The sequence below is a fragment of the Polypterus senegalus genome, chromosome 5 (assembly GCF_016835505.1).
Source record: "Polypterus senegalus isolate Bchr_013 chromosome 5, ASM1683550v1, whole genome shotgun sequence".
Taxonomy (NCBI): Eukaryota; Metazoa; Chordata; class Cladistia; order Polypteriformes; family Polypteridae; genus Polypterus; species Polypterus senegalus.
Window position 1 is genome coordinate 162,956,496 of NC_053158.1, and position 16,849 is coordinate 162,973,344.

Here is a 16,849-nt window from a genome sequence, read left to right on the forward strand (position 1 = left end):
TATATGAGAAAGTAAAAAAAATGTACGGGGAACTTGATTGTGTACTTTTTTGAACAATGTATCATATATATCTACATTATTAAATGTATATTGGCATTAGAGTCTTAAAGCAAAGATACAGTGAAAGCAAGGCTTAGTTTATTCTTGCATGTTTTTTATTCACCACCTAATTCTCCCTATTTACTCAACTGTCATCCTGTACTGCAAATGAATGGTGCTGGTTCTTGTATACTTAATTTTTTTGTCAACACACAGAGGCATTCTGGAGGAAACACTTGATGCATAGTCTGTATATTAGGTTTTTTGTGACGAGGACCCTCGCTAACTCCTGAAATTGATCCAAGGAAATGCCAGTCTCTTTCTAGGACAAGTCTCACTGTCAGCCTTGAAGGACACCCAATAAACTCTGGAGCTGCTTCTGGGGAATCATAGTCTTCGGAAGCTTTCCATGGCCATGCCACACCTGGTATTGTCTTTTACTTTTCCATTTCAAAATGCTACTTTGTTTGCCACATTACCCCTCTTACCCACCTCCCCCAAGATAGATTATTATCTTGCCTGTTTAATCCCAGGTCATAATTGATGCACCCCCCTGTAGACTCTGACCTGAATATTAACTCAAACTGTGCACAAATGTCACTTGAGTGCAGTGGATGTAAGACAAACTAATTGGGTCACTTTTTCCCCAGTGGATTCCTCTTGCCCTTCTTAAAAGCAGGAAAATAAGAGGATGTTAATAGTGAAAATGAAGTCTTGGTTGTCTTGTTTGTTCTGTTAGTTTCAAAAATATCACAAAGATTAATTAGTATAGAAAATAAGATCAGTATAAATCTAGAAAATGGGGAAGAGATGTGGAAATGCAGCTGCCCAGTGTTTGATTATTAAACTTGACAGTGCATTTTTAGCAATGAATGGTTCAGAGAATATATCAATGATATTCTTTCTTCCACTAATGTGCTGCTGGATCAATAGTTTGAAATACTTTTCAACTAAGTTACACCAGTATGGCCCGATTACTAAAACCATGGCAGTGGCACTGATTGTCTGGATCTCTAGTGCTATTGCCCTGCATTTTTTCATCTTTGTGGGATCCTCCTGTCCTCATTGTAGGCTTTCATCACATCGTTGTTAGAGGATAGTGCAAGTGTTATCAGGTCTGCATTTCTTCAGTATCTTTTACCTCTCTCCTTGCTTGAGGTGGTTGTGGCTTACCTGTCACTTTTCTAGCACTGATATTGTTTTTGACTAACACTTTTGAGAAGTTTGAGCAGTATGGGCTGATGTCTTAACTCTGCTTTATTAGCTTTGGTACTCCCATGGGACGCTTATAATTATTGTAATTGATTCTTCATCTTTTTCCTCCCAGCTTTTCTGGCTGTTAAGGTCATTCCTAAAGGTCCACCTTTATATGCTGGTTGTTCATGTGACTGGGACCCTGTAACAATTTAAAAAAAAAATTGGAATCCATTGTTGCTCTCTCTCTTGTCTGCACCACATTGACCTTATGGCTTTCATATTGCCTGTTCCCTTTTTCAAAGTCATAGTAAATGCATTGGATTTCTGTAACATTTAATCAATTGTTGTAGCTGTTAGTGAATAACTTAATGTAACTTTGCAAAGTGCTACGATGCAATCAGTCCTGAAGAGATGACTTGACTATTTTATTGGCTGTGCTGTAGGCTTTCAAAGATTTGTGTCTGCTTAGGAAACATATTTACTTGTGTGTAAATGTTCTGTATTATTTTGTGCTTTTTATAGAAGATGTTATCTGTTTTTTTGACATCCTAATGTTGTATCAAAGGATTTGCTTAATGCTATTTGTGAAAAACCATTTTCTTCTTTGTACTCCATAACTGGCTACATCACCTTTGACTGCAAAAGTGCAGCCAAGTGTGTTTATAGTTATTAATTAGTTTGTCACATATCTGGGGATGATTTTTTATAGAATTTTGACTTTTAAATTGTAAGTAGACTTTCTTGTATTCTTTTTGGTCATTGTCTTGTTTACAGGCACAATACACTTCAATTTCTGCGTATGAACAGGGAGCATAAAAGTTCTCTCAAGTATCTTCACATAAAGAGTAGAATTCATGCTCTCATTTAATAATAACACATTGTCCAGGTCATTCTCTAATTATAATTATGCTAGTACAGTGTTTGAACGCTGGTATGCAGGGTTAAATTTCTCTAGATAATATCAGGTAAAAACACTTTTGAAATCTCTTTCCATGGTTCAAGAACTTTTGAATATCATCCAATCCACTGAGGAGAGTACTTGTGTTCTTATTAGCAAAGAATGCTTTCTACCTTCCTACCCTGCCATTGATCTTTTTTACTCAGTGTCTTTCTGATGGTGGAATAACACTGACTTTAACCAAAGCAACAAAGGACTTTAAATTCTTCAATTTTACTTATATTTTTTTTCTGACTGTATGAAAACCTGTACTCATTGTTCTTGAAGGTTTTTTTTTTTATGGTGGCCACTCCAGGAAATCTTACCTAATGTCAAAAAACCTTTTGCTATTTACACTGTTTATCTTATATTGTGGTTCAGTAAAGCAATACATCCTAAGGTTTGCCTCCTTATCTCTGTACAGACAGACGGGATAGCATTACCTTTCTAGAAAGGTTTTCCTGGAATTAATTTAATATATATACTAGCAGAATACCCGCGCTTCGCAGCGGAGAAGTAGTGTATAAAAGAAGTTATGAAAAAAAAAGGAAAAATTTTAAAAATAATGTAACATGATTGTTAATGTAATTGTTTTGTCATTGACATGAGTGTTGTTGTCATATTTATATATATATATATATATATATATATATATATATATATATATATATATATATATATATATATATACACACACATATATATCTATATACACACACACATATATATATATATATATATATATATATATATATATACACATATACATACATGTGTACATATATACACACACACACATATACTATGGGGTGCGAAACAGGCAAATACATTGATTTTCTGAATATATAAAGTCGGCGTCGGAATATATAAAGTCAAAACTTGAATACATAAAGTCAGCATCGGTATATATAAAGTCAAAACTTTGTTCTAAATATATAAAGTCAAAACTTGAATAAATAAAGTCATCGCTGGAATATATAAATTCAAAACTTGAATATATAAAGTCAGCGTCAGAATATATAAAGTCAGTGCTGGAATATATAAAGTGAGCGTCGGAATTTATAAAGTCATTCCTGATTATACATAGTCAACATCGGAGTATATAAACTCATTCTTGAATATATAAACTCAAAGTCAAAATATATTGATTGAAACGACTCTGAACTGAAGTAAGTTAACAAAAACGTATTCAGAAAAATAAATTAAAAACACTGTTCGGTTAATGTTTTGAAAATGATGCATTTGCCCTGCCCAGGATTGGTTCCTGCCTTGCACCCAGTGTTGGCTGGGATTGGCTCCAGCAGACCCCCGTGACCCTGTGGTCGGATTCAACGGGTTGGGAAATGGATGGATATTGCAGCACTGACTTTGTATATTCCGACGATGACTTTATATATTGAAGTTTTGATTTTATATATTCCAGCGCTTACTTTATATTGTGAGCTGGAGGGCTTCGCTATTACGTGTGGGGACGAAACTTCACTTTGGTAACTGATCATGCTCCACTTCAATGGTCATACCGACAGAAAGATACAAACTCTCGCCTAATGAGATGGTTTCTGGGCTTACAACTTTTACCGTTTCACAGTAAAACATCGACCAGGTTCTGAACACGTCAACGCAGACATATTATCAAGACTAAATGAACCTGGTACAGAGAGTCGCTTGATTCACGGAAATGTGAATAAAGCTGAGGGGGAGGGTGTGAGCTGGAGGGCTGATCGCACCCCAAGAAGATACAGACGCCCCTGGGAAAACCACAACCCCTGAAACACAGACTACCCTCACATTGCTCCTTACTTTCTCACTTGCGCTATAACGCGTAATGCAAACCTTGCGTGATACTCCGCTAACTTAAAAGCCTTGTGCAGCGCCTGTCAGTTGAAAATTGATTGTTTGCTTGCTTTTATCGCTCTCTCTCTCTGCTCCTAGCAGAACTGTCATCTCTGACTTGTCATGGAGCACGTTTAAGCTCATGTGTTTGCAGTGTTTGAATAAAAATCCTTCTTGTTTCTACGACCTCCTGTGTCTCTGGGCAAATCTGTGACCTAAGCGTGACAATATATTCCGACGCTGACTTTATATATTCAAGATTTGACTTTATATATTCCAGCGCTGAGTTTATATATTCCGACGCTGACTTTATATATTTAAGTTTTGACTTTAGGTGGAAGTGTGACGAAGTTGCTTCGGAAGACGGGGTTAGCCGCGGAGCTCAGCTCAGAGCGAAATGAGGTAAATGGGAGGGGATATGATGACGTGACTCCTCCACGCGCCTTAACTGTCAATCCCCCACAAACACAGTCTCTCGAATTTGCATAAGCACACCCTTCACCTGCAATTTTAACTTAGTTACTGAAGTGATCAAAACTCGCTTATATCCTCGTCCTCTCATTAAACTTGTATCCCGCATTACCCGTGGGCATGAAAAACGCCAGCGGCAGCCTGTCTATTGCGTGTTTGTGCGCTTGTGATTTCATTGTTTCGCTGTAGCAGTTCATCGTATAAGCGTATCCAAAAATATCGTGGACATGCAGACGGAGAATAGGAGACGATTGCCAGAGAGAGAGAGAGAGATAAGGAGAGAGAGACGCGCACGAGAACCATCAGCTCAGTTATGATCACATGACGCTCAGCAGACAAAGTGTATCCATACTACTTGTATTGCAAGACATCGCTCGTTTTATCAAGTCAAAATTAATTAAAAAATTTAGCTCATCTTGCAAAACACTCGTAAACCAAGTTACTTGCAAACCGAGGTTCCACTTGTATATATTATTTACTAGCAAAATACCCGCGCTTCGCAGCGGAGAAGTAGTTTGTTAAAGAAGTAAGAAAAAGAAAGGAAACATTTTAATAATAACGTAACATGATTGACATTGTCTTGCACCGTTCCCCCAATGTTCAGTCCTCTCTCCAGCTCTGTCTCTCTTCCACCTGACTTCCGCCCTCGACTGAAGGGAGGCGGCCCCTTAAATAGGAACCCGGATGGGTTCCAGCTGCTCCCCGGCACTCCTCCGCAGACATGCCCCAGTGTGGCGGAAGTGCTGGCTGCGCACCCGGAAGCCGTCCGGGTGTCCCCTGTCGTCTTCCCCCCAGCACTTCCTGGTGTGGCGGAAGTGCTGGGCTCCAGGGTTGTTCAGGCAACAGGGCGCCGCCTGGCGGTGGCCATGGGTCCCTACAGGGCTGGGCTTCCAAGCCCTTTACCCGTGGCCCCCAACATAACCAGGGCGGGCGCCCCCTCGCGGTCTGGAGGAGGTACAAGCCCTCCTCCGGTCCTCCTGGGCGTCCCGGCCGGGCTCCAGCCCCGGCTGGATGCCACAACATATGCACACATAAATATATATATATATATATATATACATACTTATACACACATATATAAAGTATATATACATATACATCCACATATATATATACATATATATATATATATATATATATATATATATATATATATATATATATATATATGCACAAAACCACGCTTTTATCAAGGCTTCCGTCGGGTAGACTTTTGAAATGAAGTTTTCCTCCAATCACTCGTAGCAACGCGCTCTCTTCCGACTGTTACATTTTTGTAGCTCTGATATGTTCATCAATGTAATCAGTGTACCAGGAAATCATGCATTGACAGAAGTTCCCCTTTGCTTGGATGCAAAGTGTGATTAAATGCGTTACTTTTTAACGTGTTATGGAGCACATGCATCGAAGCTTCTCAGCTGTGCTTGTGCTAAGAAAAGGAAACATTTTAAAAATAACGTAACACGATTGTCAATGTAACCTTTTGTAAGTAGTGCCTGGAGGATTCAGAGTGTGGAGAAACTCTAGAGACAGCGTGGGTATTAATTTGTGGATTTTTCTGTGAGTATTTTGTGGCAGCGTGACAAAGTTGCTTCCGCAAGACTGCGTTAGCTGCGGAGCTCAGCTCAGAGCGAAATGAGGTGAATGGGAGGGAGATGATGACGTGACTCCCCACCCGCCTTAACTGTCAATCCCCCCACAAAAACAGTCTCTCGGAATTTGCATAAGCACAGCCCTTCACCAGCAATTTTAACTTAGTTACAAAGTGATCAAAACTCTCGTTTATATCCTGCGTCCTCTCATTAAACTTGTATCCCGCATTAGCTGTGGGCATGACAAACGCCAGTGGTAGCCTGTCTATGAACTTAATTTAAACTTTAGGTTTACACTGTGCTTTGTTTTCGAAGTAGCTGCACTCATGAATATGGTTGTATATGTCAGTCGCTCGCTTCTTATTGTTTCGCTGCCTTCTCAATTGTATAATGCATGTTTTCTTCAGTGCTTTTTGGAGCTCTTCCTTGTTTTCTACGTACTGCGTTGACAGTCAGTTCACGTGATTACGTGGGAGGCGTGATGATGTCACATGAAACTTCGCCCCCACGGCCATCGAGCTCAACTTCATTACAGTATATGGAGAAAAATAGCTTCCAGTTATGACCATTACGCGTAGAATTTCGAAATGAAACCTGCCCAACTTTTGTAAGCTGTAAGGAATGAGCCTGCCAAATTTCAGCCTTCCACCTACACGGGAAGTTGGAGAATTAGTAATGAGTGAGTGAGTCAGTGAGTGAGTCAGTGAGAGCTTTGCCTTTTATTAGTATAGATCAGTATTATTTGTTAGGAAAATAGATTTTTATGTTGATATTTTTGGGGGTGCGGAACGGATTAACTGGATTTCCATTATTTTCAATGGGGAAGTTTGTTCTAGATATGAGAAATTTGCTATATGAGCTCAATGATGGTACGAATTAAACTCGGGACACCCAGGAGGGACCAGAGGAGGGCTTGTGCCTCTTCCAGACCACTAGGGGGCGACCGCCCTGGTTGTGTAGGGGGCCACGGGTAAAGGGCTTGGAAGCCCAACCCTGTAGGGGCCTTGGGAGCCCTGGACCTCAGCACTTCCGCCACACCAGGAGGTGCTGGGGGGAAGGGGATCCGGGACACCCGGATGGCTTCCAGCTACACAGCTGGTACTTCCGCCACACGGGGGTGTGTCGGTGGAGGCTCCTCAGGAAGCACCTGGAGCCCATCCGGAGGTGCATAAAAGGGGCCGCCTCCCTCCATTCGATGGCTGGAGTCGGGTGGAAGAGGACAGAGCTCAGAGGAGAGGAGTGGAGGCGGTCTGACGACTGTGAAAGGCATTGTGTTGGCCAGGACTTGAAGGGGTGATTGGTGCTGCGGCACTGGGTTGTGCTCACATAACTGTAAATAATAGCTGTAATTAAACGTGTGTTGGTGCAAAACATCATGTCTACCTGTCTGTGTCCGGGCTGTACCCCACTATATATATATATATATATATATATATATATATATATATATATATATATATATATATATATATATATATATGTATAGGGGCTGGGCAAGTTAATGCGTTTTTATCGTGTTAATGCATTAATTAATTAACGCAATTATTTTTCGCTTGTTAATGCAGTTTTTGTTATTATTTATTATTTTGTAAGCTTCAGTCTCGCTAGCGATCGATATAGATCAGTGATCTTCTTGTTACAGAGCTTTTAGATATGTTTTTATTAGAAGGAAAGTTAGCTTTGTTGATTTGACCTCGATTCCCTGTGCGTGCATGAGTGGCAAAGAGGAAACAGCTTCTAAAATGCCATGTGGAGAGATACCAAAGTGAATTCTCAAAGCAAAATAATCCGTCAATGACCTTTTTTTATATTATCGCTTTGTCGGACTCTGATTTGTCAGACTACGATTTTGATGCAAGTGATCTGGAGATGTACTGTAGATTGAAAACAAAAGTGAGGTACTAGCATCAGCTGATCTGTCCCCAGCTGATCGTGATGCTAAACACGTTCATGTGGCTAATGCACCTATGGAAATGTTCGCCTGGAAGGACAGACACACTTATGATGGCAGGAGGTACAAACCATATTGCGTCTCACTGCTGCTGCCACCCCTGGGCACTGTCACACAAAGACAACTAGGCAGCCAGCCCACTGTGCATTCCTGCTGGCCATCGAGCAGGAATGTGACTGATGGCCCTGTGCAGCTGCTACTGCCGCAAACTGCAAACAGGCACTAACAGCAGGCACAACAGGCAGCAACAGACGTTTTATGTTGATTTACGTGTAAAACCATTAAAAAATATTAGCTGTCAAAGAGTTGCAACTGAACATAGACTGTTTATGCTGCTACCTGATAAAAGAAAATGTTTCTGCTGGTATCTGTTCAGATAAAAAAGAAAACAGATTTAGAAATGCTAACTTGCTGTTGCTTGGAAGGTGCCTGTTATAATGTTGTGACTGTGGCTCTGGACTCGAAGGGTAACTTGTTTTCCTATAACAAACTAGATGAAACGTTAATGCCCTGACAGTGGCAAATAGCTTTGGTTTTATATGTGATTTGATTACATTAATGTTTAAGTTGTCTATGTAAAGGGAATACTGCTGTCAGTTCGCATTCTGATTATTTGGGTGGTCATCTATCAAGTAATGTTTGTGGTTGGTCTGCCAGTCGGCAAACATCTGCCATGCTCCCTCAGTTGCGTGAAGCAGATCGTAGGCATGTTATATACAGTAGTACCTGCCAAATAATACAAAGAGTACACGTCACATATTTCACTGTAATTGGGGCTCATCAGGTATGCTCTTTGTATTAGGTGCCTATGATCTGATTATGATCAGACCTATGATTTTAATACTCTGATCTTCACCCTGTCAAGTAAGCGAACTAGTCACCATGGCACAACGACTAGGCTTTTCTTCAGGCGCTGACGTTTGAGGTTCCATCCCCGCAAAGGGGAAGCACAAGGTGCATACACCTGAGGAGCCCCAATTAGGGTGAAACATGTATTGTTTGGCAGGTACTATATATTATGTATTTATGTGTGTATATATAACATAAAAACTATTGAAAAGATATTAGTATATGAATGGTACTATGTACACATTTTTAGGAGCTGTGTTTGACTAGTTTTTATTTTATTATGGGTTTTCCATTATCATTTTTGTTTAGCTTGTACATTACTTGCTGACATATGTTAAGGTTAGATCAACTGTTGATTTTAAATAAACGAGTGTGGATCCTTGTATGCCCTGAAATATAAGTGGCAGCTTACCCTTTATTGACCATTGCCATGTACCCAATACTGAAAAGATAGGCTTCATATCTCTGCAAGCCTGATTAAACTGGTGGGTTAAGAAAATGAGTGGGTGGTTATTTTCACTGAGTTTTTTGATGATTAATTTAGAGATATACATGTTCTGTTAACTAGTGTAAACTGACCTGGTGCTAGTGGGTGTTAATGTTTGCATGAGTGTGTCCTATGATGGACAAGTATCTCATCTCTTTCAGGGTTTGCTACAACTTTCTACTGGACTCTTCCTTCCAATGAACTAAGTGGATTAAAAATTAGATGGATACTGAAGAGTTTTAAAGTATTTATTCTTGGTTTTATTTTTGCTATTTTGCATTTAATCAATTTATAATTTCAGAATTTTAACCTTAATTTTTGCAAGTACAGTCTGTCATTACTCCCCATTTTTTATTAAAGGTTTTAAAGAAGTTGTTGATGTCTTGATGCTGCTTCTTATGAAGTGTAGTCAGCAGCTGGCAGGATCTCCTGTTCCAAAGCAGTCTCCATGCTTGAGCTTTGGGGATTGCTGAGTTTTTCCACTGCCGGGTTGCACTTTTGTCATCACAACTCCACCCCTTTGAAATGACTGTTTGCTGAGTATTCGGCAACTCTTTAGAGACGAGTCACATCTCTGGAGCAAAGCAAAAGAATAATTTCCGCAGCATGTTTACATGTTTAAATGGAATCACAAAACACAGCCAACTTCTTTTAAATTTTCTGCCAGTATTGTGAATTGTTTTATTTAGTGTCTATGTGAGTGGGTGGGGATTGTGCTTAGTAGTGACATTTGGACATATGGCACCAAGAGATATTAATTCTGTCAGAGCCTGAGGCTTCTCTTTTCTCTTGATTGCATCTCAGCCTGAGGACTTTCCTCATTTTATCATTCTCAGTGTAAGGTAAGCATGTCAGCTTTAAGTATAGTATAAGTCATTTTAATAATTCAGGCCAGGAACAGAAGAAACACAAATATAAAGTTAGTGGATGTGTACCTTTTCATAATTTATTGTTATTTCTGTGGAAATGAAAGATTTCAAACAACAAAACCTTCCTTAAGTAGGTTTATGTTTTAATAAAACTCAGTTTTGAAGTCAGGCTGAATACAATGTCACCTTTGCTATGAGCTTGTGTGACACTGTTAAGCAGGCATGAAATGAGCTTGTGTGAGCTGCTGTGAACACTCTTTCCTTGCTTTTTTTCCATCTGTATTATTTGGTTTTCATCATTCTCCAATTTTGTTTTGAGGAACTTTTGAATGTTTGTAAAGATTCTTGCTTGTTGGCTTCATAATCATTGCCAAATTGTAGATCTTGTCTTCAGTTGTTTCATTTGCATGTCTGACCAACATACATCAGGTGTGAGTTTTTGGACTTTTCAGTTTGAGTGAAACTTGGTTTGTTTACTAGCATTGTGAAATTCCTGGAGTCTATTCAGTTTAAGTAAAATTGCTCTCTTAGACCTTGCCCTACAAAGGGCATGCATTTTTGCACACATTTGTGGCCCAGCTGGACCACAACTGGGGAAGGAGAATTTGCATTCTTTCATTCTTCCATTTCATTATATGCATAAAAAAATGGTCTGCAGTATTTTGTTACCACAATTATCGGTTTATATAGGGGGAAGCCATGTGCTGGACGCAGACGATACTTCTTTTGTTGCTTTCTTTACAACTCAATATAACCTTAACAGATAAGTAACTTATTCAATGTAAGAAGTCATATAAGTAGAAACTACAGAAGATCAAATTAATTATTTTTAAAGTTTGCTTCTTTTTATTAATTTAGTCAAGCTCCATAATAAATTTCTAGAACATATAAGGTCAAAACTGCACTTTTTATTTTGTTTCTTTTTCTCCCTCAGTGTTATGGAGGTGGGTGTCTAGCCTGGTAGCTTTAGGCATAATTCCATCACAGGGCACATTCTGATATTTATGATAACTCATACAGAGCCAAATTAAGAACACTGATCAGCCTACCATACAAATCTCTGAAATTAGGGAGTAAATCAGGGGTGCTCAAAGAAATAATATTGCAGGCACAAGGAGACATGAAAATGTTTCGCAAGCAAAGTTTAGGCCAGTACTGTAGAGTCTAGAACTCTGGATTTATGAGGTAGCATTTACAGCCATTGCATCACAGTATCACCATTGTAAATATATGTATCACAAACGCTTTGATAAACAGGAATATAACCCAGTTTCATTTCTGGTACTATACTTAGTATTATGGTGTTTTAGTACTACAGTTTATGCTTATTTTTGACATTTTTGTCTGTCTCAGTTCAGACAATTATAAAACCTGATCAATAAAAATGAATTGTCTAATGGTGTTTAGTATGAAAGACACTATATTCTCTAAATGGTTTTATTAATTACATTATTCTTTATATTTGGCATCTTCCACTTCTTGTTTTCATGCGCTTTATGTCTCCCATCCCAGTGGTTCCTTTGCTTCATTTCAAATGAAATGTAAAGCCTTGAATTTAAATACCAACTTTTTCTGTGAGTAATTTCCTTCCCTCTCTTTGATGCTTCTTTCTTATGTCCATGGCATAGGGTCATGCTTATCCCTTATACTCATATGTACTTGGTTTTGTGGTGTCACATTGGCAAGATCTAGATCTCAAAACATTTTTACATCTTTGTAATATTCATATTTTTTCTATATCTGTTACTAATGTCTAATAATGGATTGAAGTCAGACCAGACTTTCTTCATTTAAATATAGAGGCCTTTGTAAACCAAACCATTTGACATCCCTGCAAAATAAAACACATTTCACTTGATCATGCCTCTTATGTGATCCTATCATTGTCTTCATTGAATCAGCATTCGTTGCTCTGTGGTTGATCATTCAGCATGAATTTTGTAATAGTAATACATCCATGATACCCTGTGCTTTTTTAAAAGTGAATTATTCACTAATGCTCATCTTTCTCTTCTTTGTGCAGGGTCCTGGCTACTGGCTGCATGTTCATCGTCTGGAACACAGTGAAGGAGGCATCCTAGACATTGATGACGTTTTATGTGATGTGGTGGATGATAAAGATAGGGTGAGTACTTGAAAAATCTGGAAAAAAGAAACAAGTGATTGTTTATTGCAGGCATACCAATGATGCTTGCCACATTTGCTGTGACTTGGCCTAGTGTACTTTACATTGCCTTCTTGCTCATTTGTTAGTGCTTGGTTTTTAAGTTTTGGCTTTTCAAAATGCTGTTTTTATTCCATTTATGGGCAATTGCTCCATGTTCTCACAAATAGTTGTTTTTAAAAACATATACTATATTTTTGTATGGTTACTGAACTCTAGTAATCTAAACAGAAACCAGTTGTAAATTAATGGCATTTTGGGATAATGAGACTTGGTAGTCATTGCAGGGTTTAGCTGACCAGCTGCTTCCCAAGTCCTCTTGTCTACACCCACCTTATATCACTTATGTGGTATGAATGGAAGTGGTGTTCCCACCTTTGGTATTAGGGAGACCCCTTGTGGACTCAGATGTTACTAGGCTATAATTTAGTTTTCTTATTATGGTTACACAAAGAATAAATGACATGAGCAAGGGTGGGTGCATCTTTGAAGAGTATCAGAATATAGTGTAAAGAGAAACGTATGGATTAGTCTAAAACGAGAGTTGGATAGAGGATTGATTTTCTTAAAATATAAATTGACCATTGCCTATCACTTTACTCATTAATAGGACTGGCAACACTGGTGTTGGAAGAATTTTCATTTCAGTTTAAGCCTTTCTTATATGGTGGTGACTTAGTTTCAGGTTTCATGCTATACTTAGGTAGTTTGCCTCTACAACAAATGAGAAATGCTGCAGTTAAAGCCTTTTTTAGCTTTCTGTATTTTTCTGCCTTTTTATTTTAGTTTTTTAAATCAGTTAGGCCTACCTATGAGCTTGAAAACAGAGCAACCTTCACAGTTACGGCAGTCTTTGACGGATTATGACTTGTGGTAGGTGCTGCTGTTCAAATTAATCCCCTAAAGATAATCCATAATAAGGAATTTGGTGCTGTTGGCTATTGTGTGCTTGCGTATGTATTTTGTTTTCTTTTACATGTTTAGAAAATGTATTACTCCAACAGAGATGGCTTGGCTTCTTCGGAGTGTTTGAAGTGTTGATTGGCAGACCTGAGTTATTCCAGATGCTGTTAGCAGTAGCTTCTCTTTGACATAACTTTTTTAATAGGTATACTTTACTATTCCTCTGCTCTTGCTTTTTTCTTTCCCATGAAATTTAGCTGTTTCTTTTTCATGTTTTGTTTTTATGGTTGAAATAACAAAATAAGATTATAATCCCCTTTACTGTCTGACAGATGGTGCCACAGCATCATAGCCCAGATGAGTGGTTTTCCCCCCAAATAGTTTTGTGTCATGAGTAGTTCTGGCTCCCTCATTGCCTGACTGTTGTTTGTTTGTTTTTTTTTTTAACTTTGAGTCAGTGAGAAGCAAATAAGATTCCTGCTTTCCATGTACAGCAAAGCAGGCGTAGTTTGATTCACAGTGTATGGGAACCAGGAAGGTTTTGGCTTAAAAAATAAAATGCAGCATATTCTTTGACAGTGAGTTTAACTGATATTTTTTTTCAGCTTTATTAGTATAAGTATTAAGGGGAAATTCTTGACATTTTGACTTTGTAAGTATTACCAGGTTCCGTATCCAATCTCCAAACTACTTTTTTGGATGATTTGTGGATTTTAATAATTTGAGTTCTCCTCCATAATTTTAATTTTTGAAGTGTCGGAGAATGTGGTAAAATCAGGTTGACTTGCAGTACTTTAACAGGGTATCACAAACCTTTGCTTTACACAAACCTTTACACAAGCCCTGTATTTGCAATTATATACATCAGAAACAATGATGGGATTCTCAGCTAAATGTACATTTATTTTAAACTCCATGAATCACACAATACATTTAGGAAAAAAAATTAAGAAAAAGTTATTCTACATTTAGTATTTGGACTAGTATTTTCTGAAACAGGGCTTCGGTTTTGGTGAATCATGAGGCTCAACAGTGTGAATGTTTCCCAGATTATTTAATTTTTTGCTACAGCTAAGTTGTGAACAACACATGAAATGAAATGATAATTAATACGTGTGACTTATGCCACACAGGATTATCTTATGCTGGTGGCAATGAGTGTTTTTTCAGTTTGAATTAAGTTTTCAGTAGTATTCAGACTGCTGCTGTATAGAGTTCTGGCAGTGATCTTTCAAGTAATTTATGACATCCTTAAAAGAAAATATAATAGAAATGTCTGCTTCAGATTGTTGTCTAAATTATTGTAGTTGGCAGACAGAGGATAATGTTTTAAATTGAGGCTTTTGAAGAAGAGCCTTCTGTCACCAGTTTCTCTGGAGATACTGTCCTTCAAAAGCAATTCCATCATTCCTGTTTAAGAGAATGCTAATGGGGCACCTTTATACCAATGGCAATACGCCATTCTAATGCCTCACTGTGACGTTGACTGTTCTTTTTTATATCTTTAGCCAAGTTAGAAGTTATCTTTTTTTCAAGTAATCCTTCTTTGTAATTTTTATAACATTTACGTATATATGTGTTTATTTATTGAGCTTATTGTAAAAAGCCAAATTTCCTTCTTGGGGCAAATTAAGCTCTGTCTTATAAAGTGTGATATCCTATATCAACGAGCTGATAGATGTAGGCACTTGTATTTGCTAGCTCAAATTTTCCTTTTTTCTTAAAAGTATGTGTACATAAAATAACCTGATTTATGTATGGTATCTGGATAATGGATGGATGGATATTGTACATACAGGTGATACATGTGAGCGTGGATATTTATATTCCTAGTTCTGTGGCACTATATATGTAGATATGCATTTTTATTTTTTTGTTTTGCCCGAAAGATCATACTTAATCCATAGGAGCACGAGGTTAAAAATATTACTGAAATAATGGTCAGGTAAAAACACAGTGACACACGCATTAGATTCAAGTTTTAATTACTGACGCTCCTCTTTCCTAGGGTGGGAATAGTCAAACTTGACAATGGCAGAAAGCTTTACAAATACATCCAATGGGCCTAGTATTGTGGTCATTTGCAGTAGTTGGTGGTAAGGAACAGTTTGACAGCTGTGAGCCTAAAAATGTAGTAGTTACAAATGTATTGCCAAGAATGTTTTTATTTCATTTGTTTTTAAGCACAAAGTTTAAAATGTTATTAGAAAAGGAAGAAACAAAACATTTGCCAGAATGATCGATCTTTTTACTGAGCCAGATTGTAATTACTCAATATTCATTTTATGGTGTTATGAATCCAGAAAAAAGACTTAATTTTATACATATAACTAGCAAAATACCCGCGCTTTGCAGCGGCGAAGTACTGCATTAAAATTTTTATTAAGAAGAAAATTAAACCTTTTTAAACTGAGGGAAAATATGCCAATAATTATTTGTTAAGGATCTCTTTGTATACCATGTTGTCAGTTCGCCCTCCGGTTGTAACATGACCAAGCTGTGCGCTGAGCTTACTCTTGAGCATGTAACTTACAGTTGGCCACGTGAACAGTAATCTTGTCTCAAATCTCACAGCTTGGATTGCTGCTGTCATAATCGGTTTGAGTTTCATGGTTTGTTTCAATTACGACAGTATTTGTAGGACTTGTGTTGAAGAGACATTCGGCATCTGTCAAGCATTGTAAGTATACAACCGGTTTCATTGATAACTTCACATCCAGCTTTTGAGAGTTTAAACATTCATAAACATCAAAGTGTCCACTACTGAAATCGTCACCTGTCAATCTAAGATGTTTAAGAGGCATTGGCGGTTTCGAAAGGTGTAAAATATTTGGCCATTTTGGTACACTTGAAAGCGACAACCGAACAATTCAGCGGCAGCCATCAACTCACATGTAGAACCATAGGTGAAGGGCTTAAGCATTTCACTCTTATAGTGCTCCTGTGTAGTATAATTATCTCCTGTATCATCAGTCCACACCTTGAACCTGTCCCAGTCATTCAATACATAAGACAGAATGTTCCTCCGGATATCAAGAGTGAGCCTGATATGGCCGTGCAATATGTAACAAAGAGAATGGAAAAGGTAGGTGCCATCTCCGGGCATGGAAACCACTTGGTAAGTGACAGTTCTTTGATCAATAGTGATCACCTCGATAGACATGGTAATGGGGGTTGGAATGATAAAGGAAATGGGTACCTGAGCAATGTAAAGTAAGTCTAAAATACCTACACAATAACTATAATTGTAATAAACAACCAATAAAACAGCGGAGAAGCCGTGGATTAAACAAAAAGGCTGTAGTTATCAGTAGGGAGACGTGAATCCCGTGGCGAAGCAAGGAAGGGAATATAGAGACCGGAGCGACGGACGGCCTTATATAGGCAGGCAGCCAACAACGTGGGAGGCGTTGGGATGGGGGACCCAACGCCACCTCACACGGCGACCGAGCTGCAGGCTATGGACGTATATATGTACGTAAGTAGGATTCAGTTAGCGTTGGGAACCCGCGTACCAAATTTCTTGAAGATGGGCCCATAAGTAACAAAAACTGTTG

The 16,849-nt window shown here is 38.3% G+C and overlaps 1 protein-coding gene across 5 annotated transcripts in view; it reads left to right on the forward strand.

Annotated features, from left to right (window-relative positions):
- pard3aa (par-3 family cell polarity regulator alpha, a) overlaps positions 1-16,849 on the forward strand; it is a 900,153-nt gene that overhangs the window by 127,923 nt on the left and 755,381 nt on the right. For all 5 annotated transcript variants that reach the window (XM_039753567.1, XM_039753563.1, XM_039753564.1 and 2 more), the window contains exon 2: positions 12,249-12,350. In XM_039753567.1, coding sequence (XP_039609501.1) covers positions 12,249-12,350 — 102 coding nt within the window. The remainder of the gene's footprint in view (positions 1-12,248; positions 12,351-16,849) is intronic.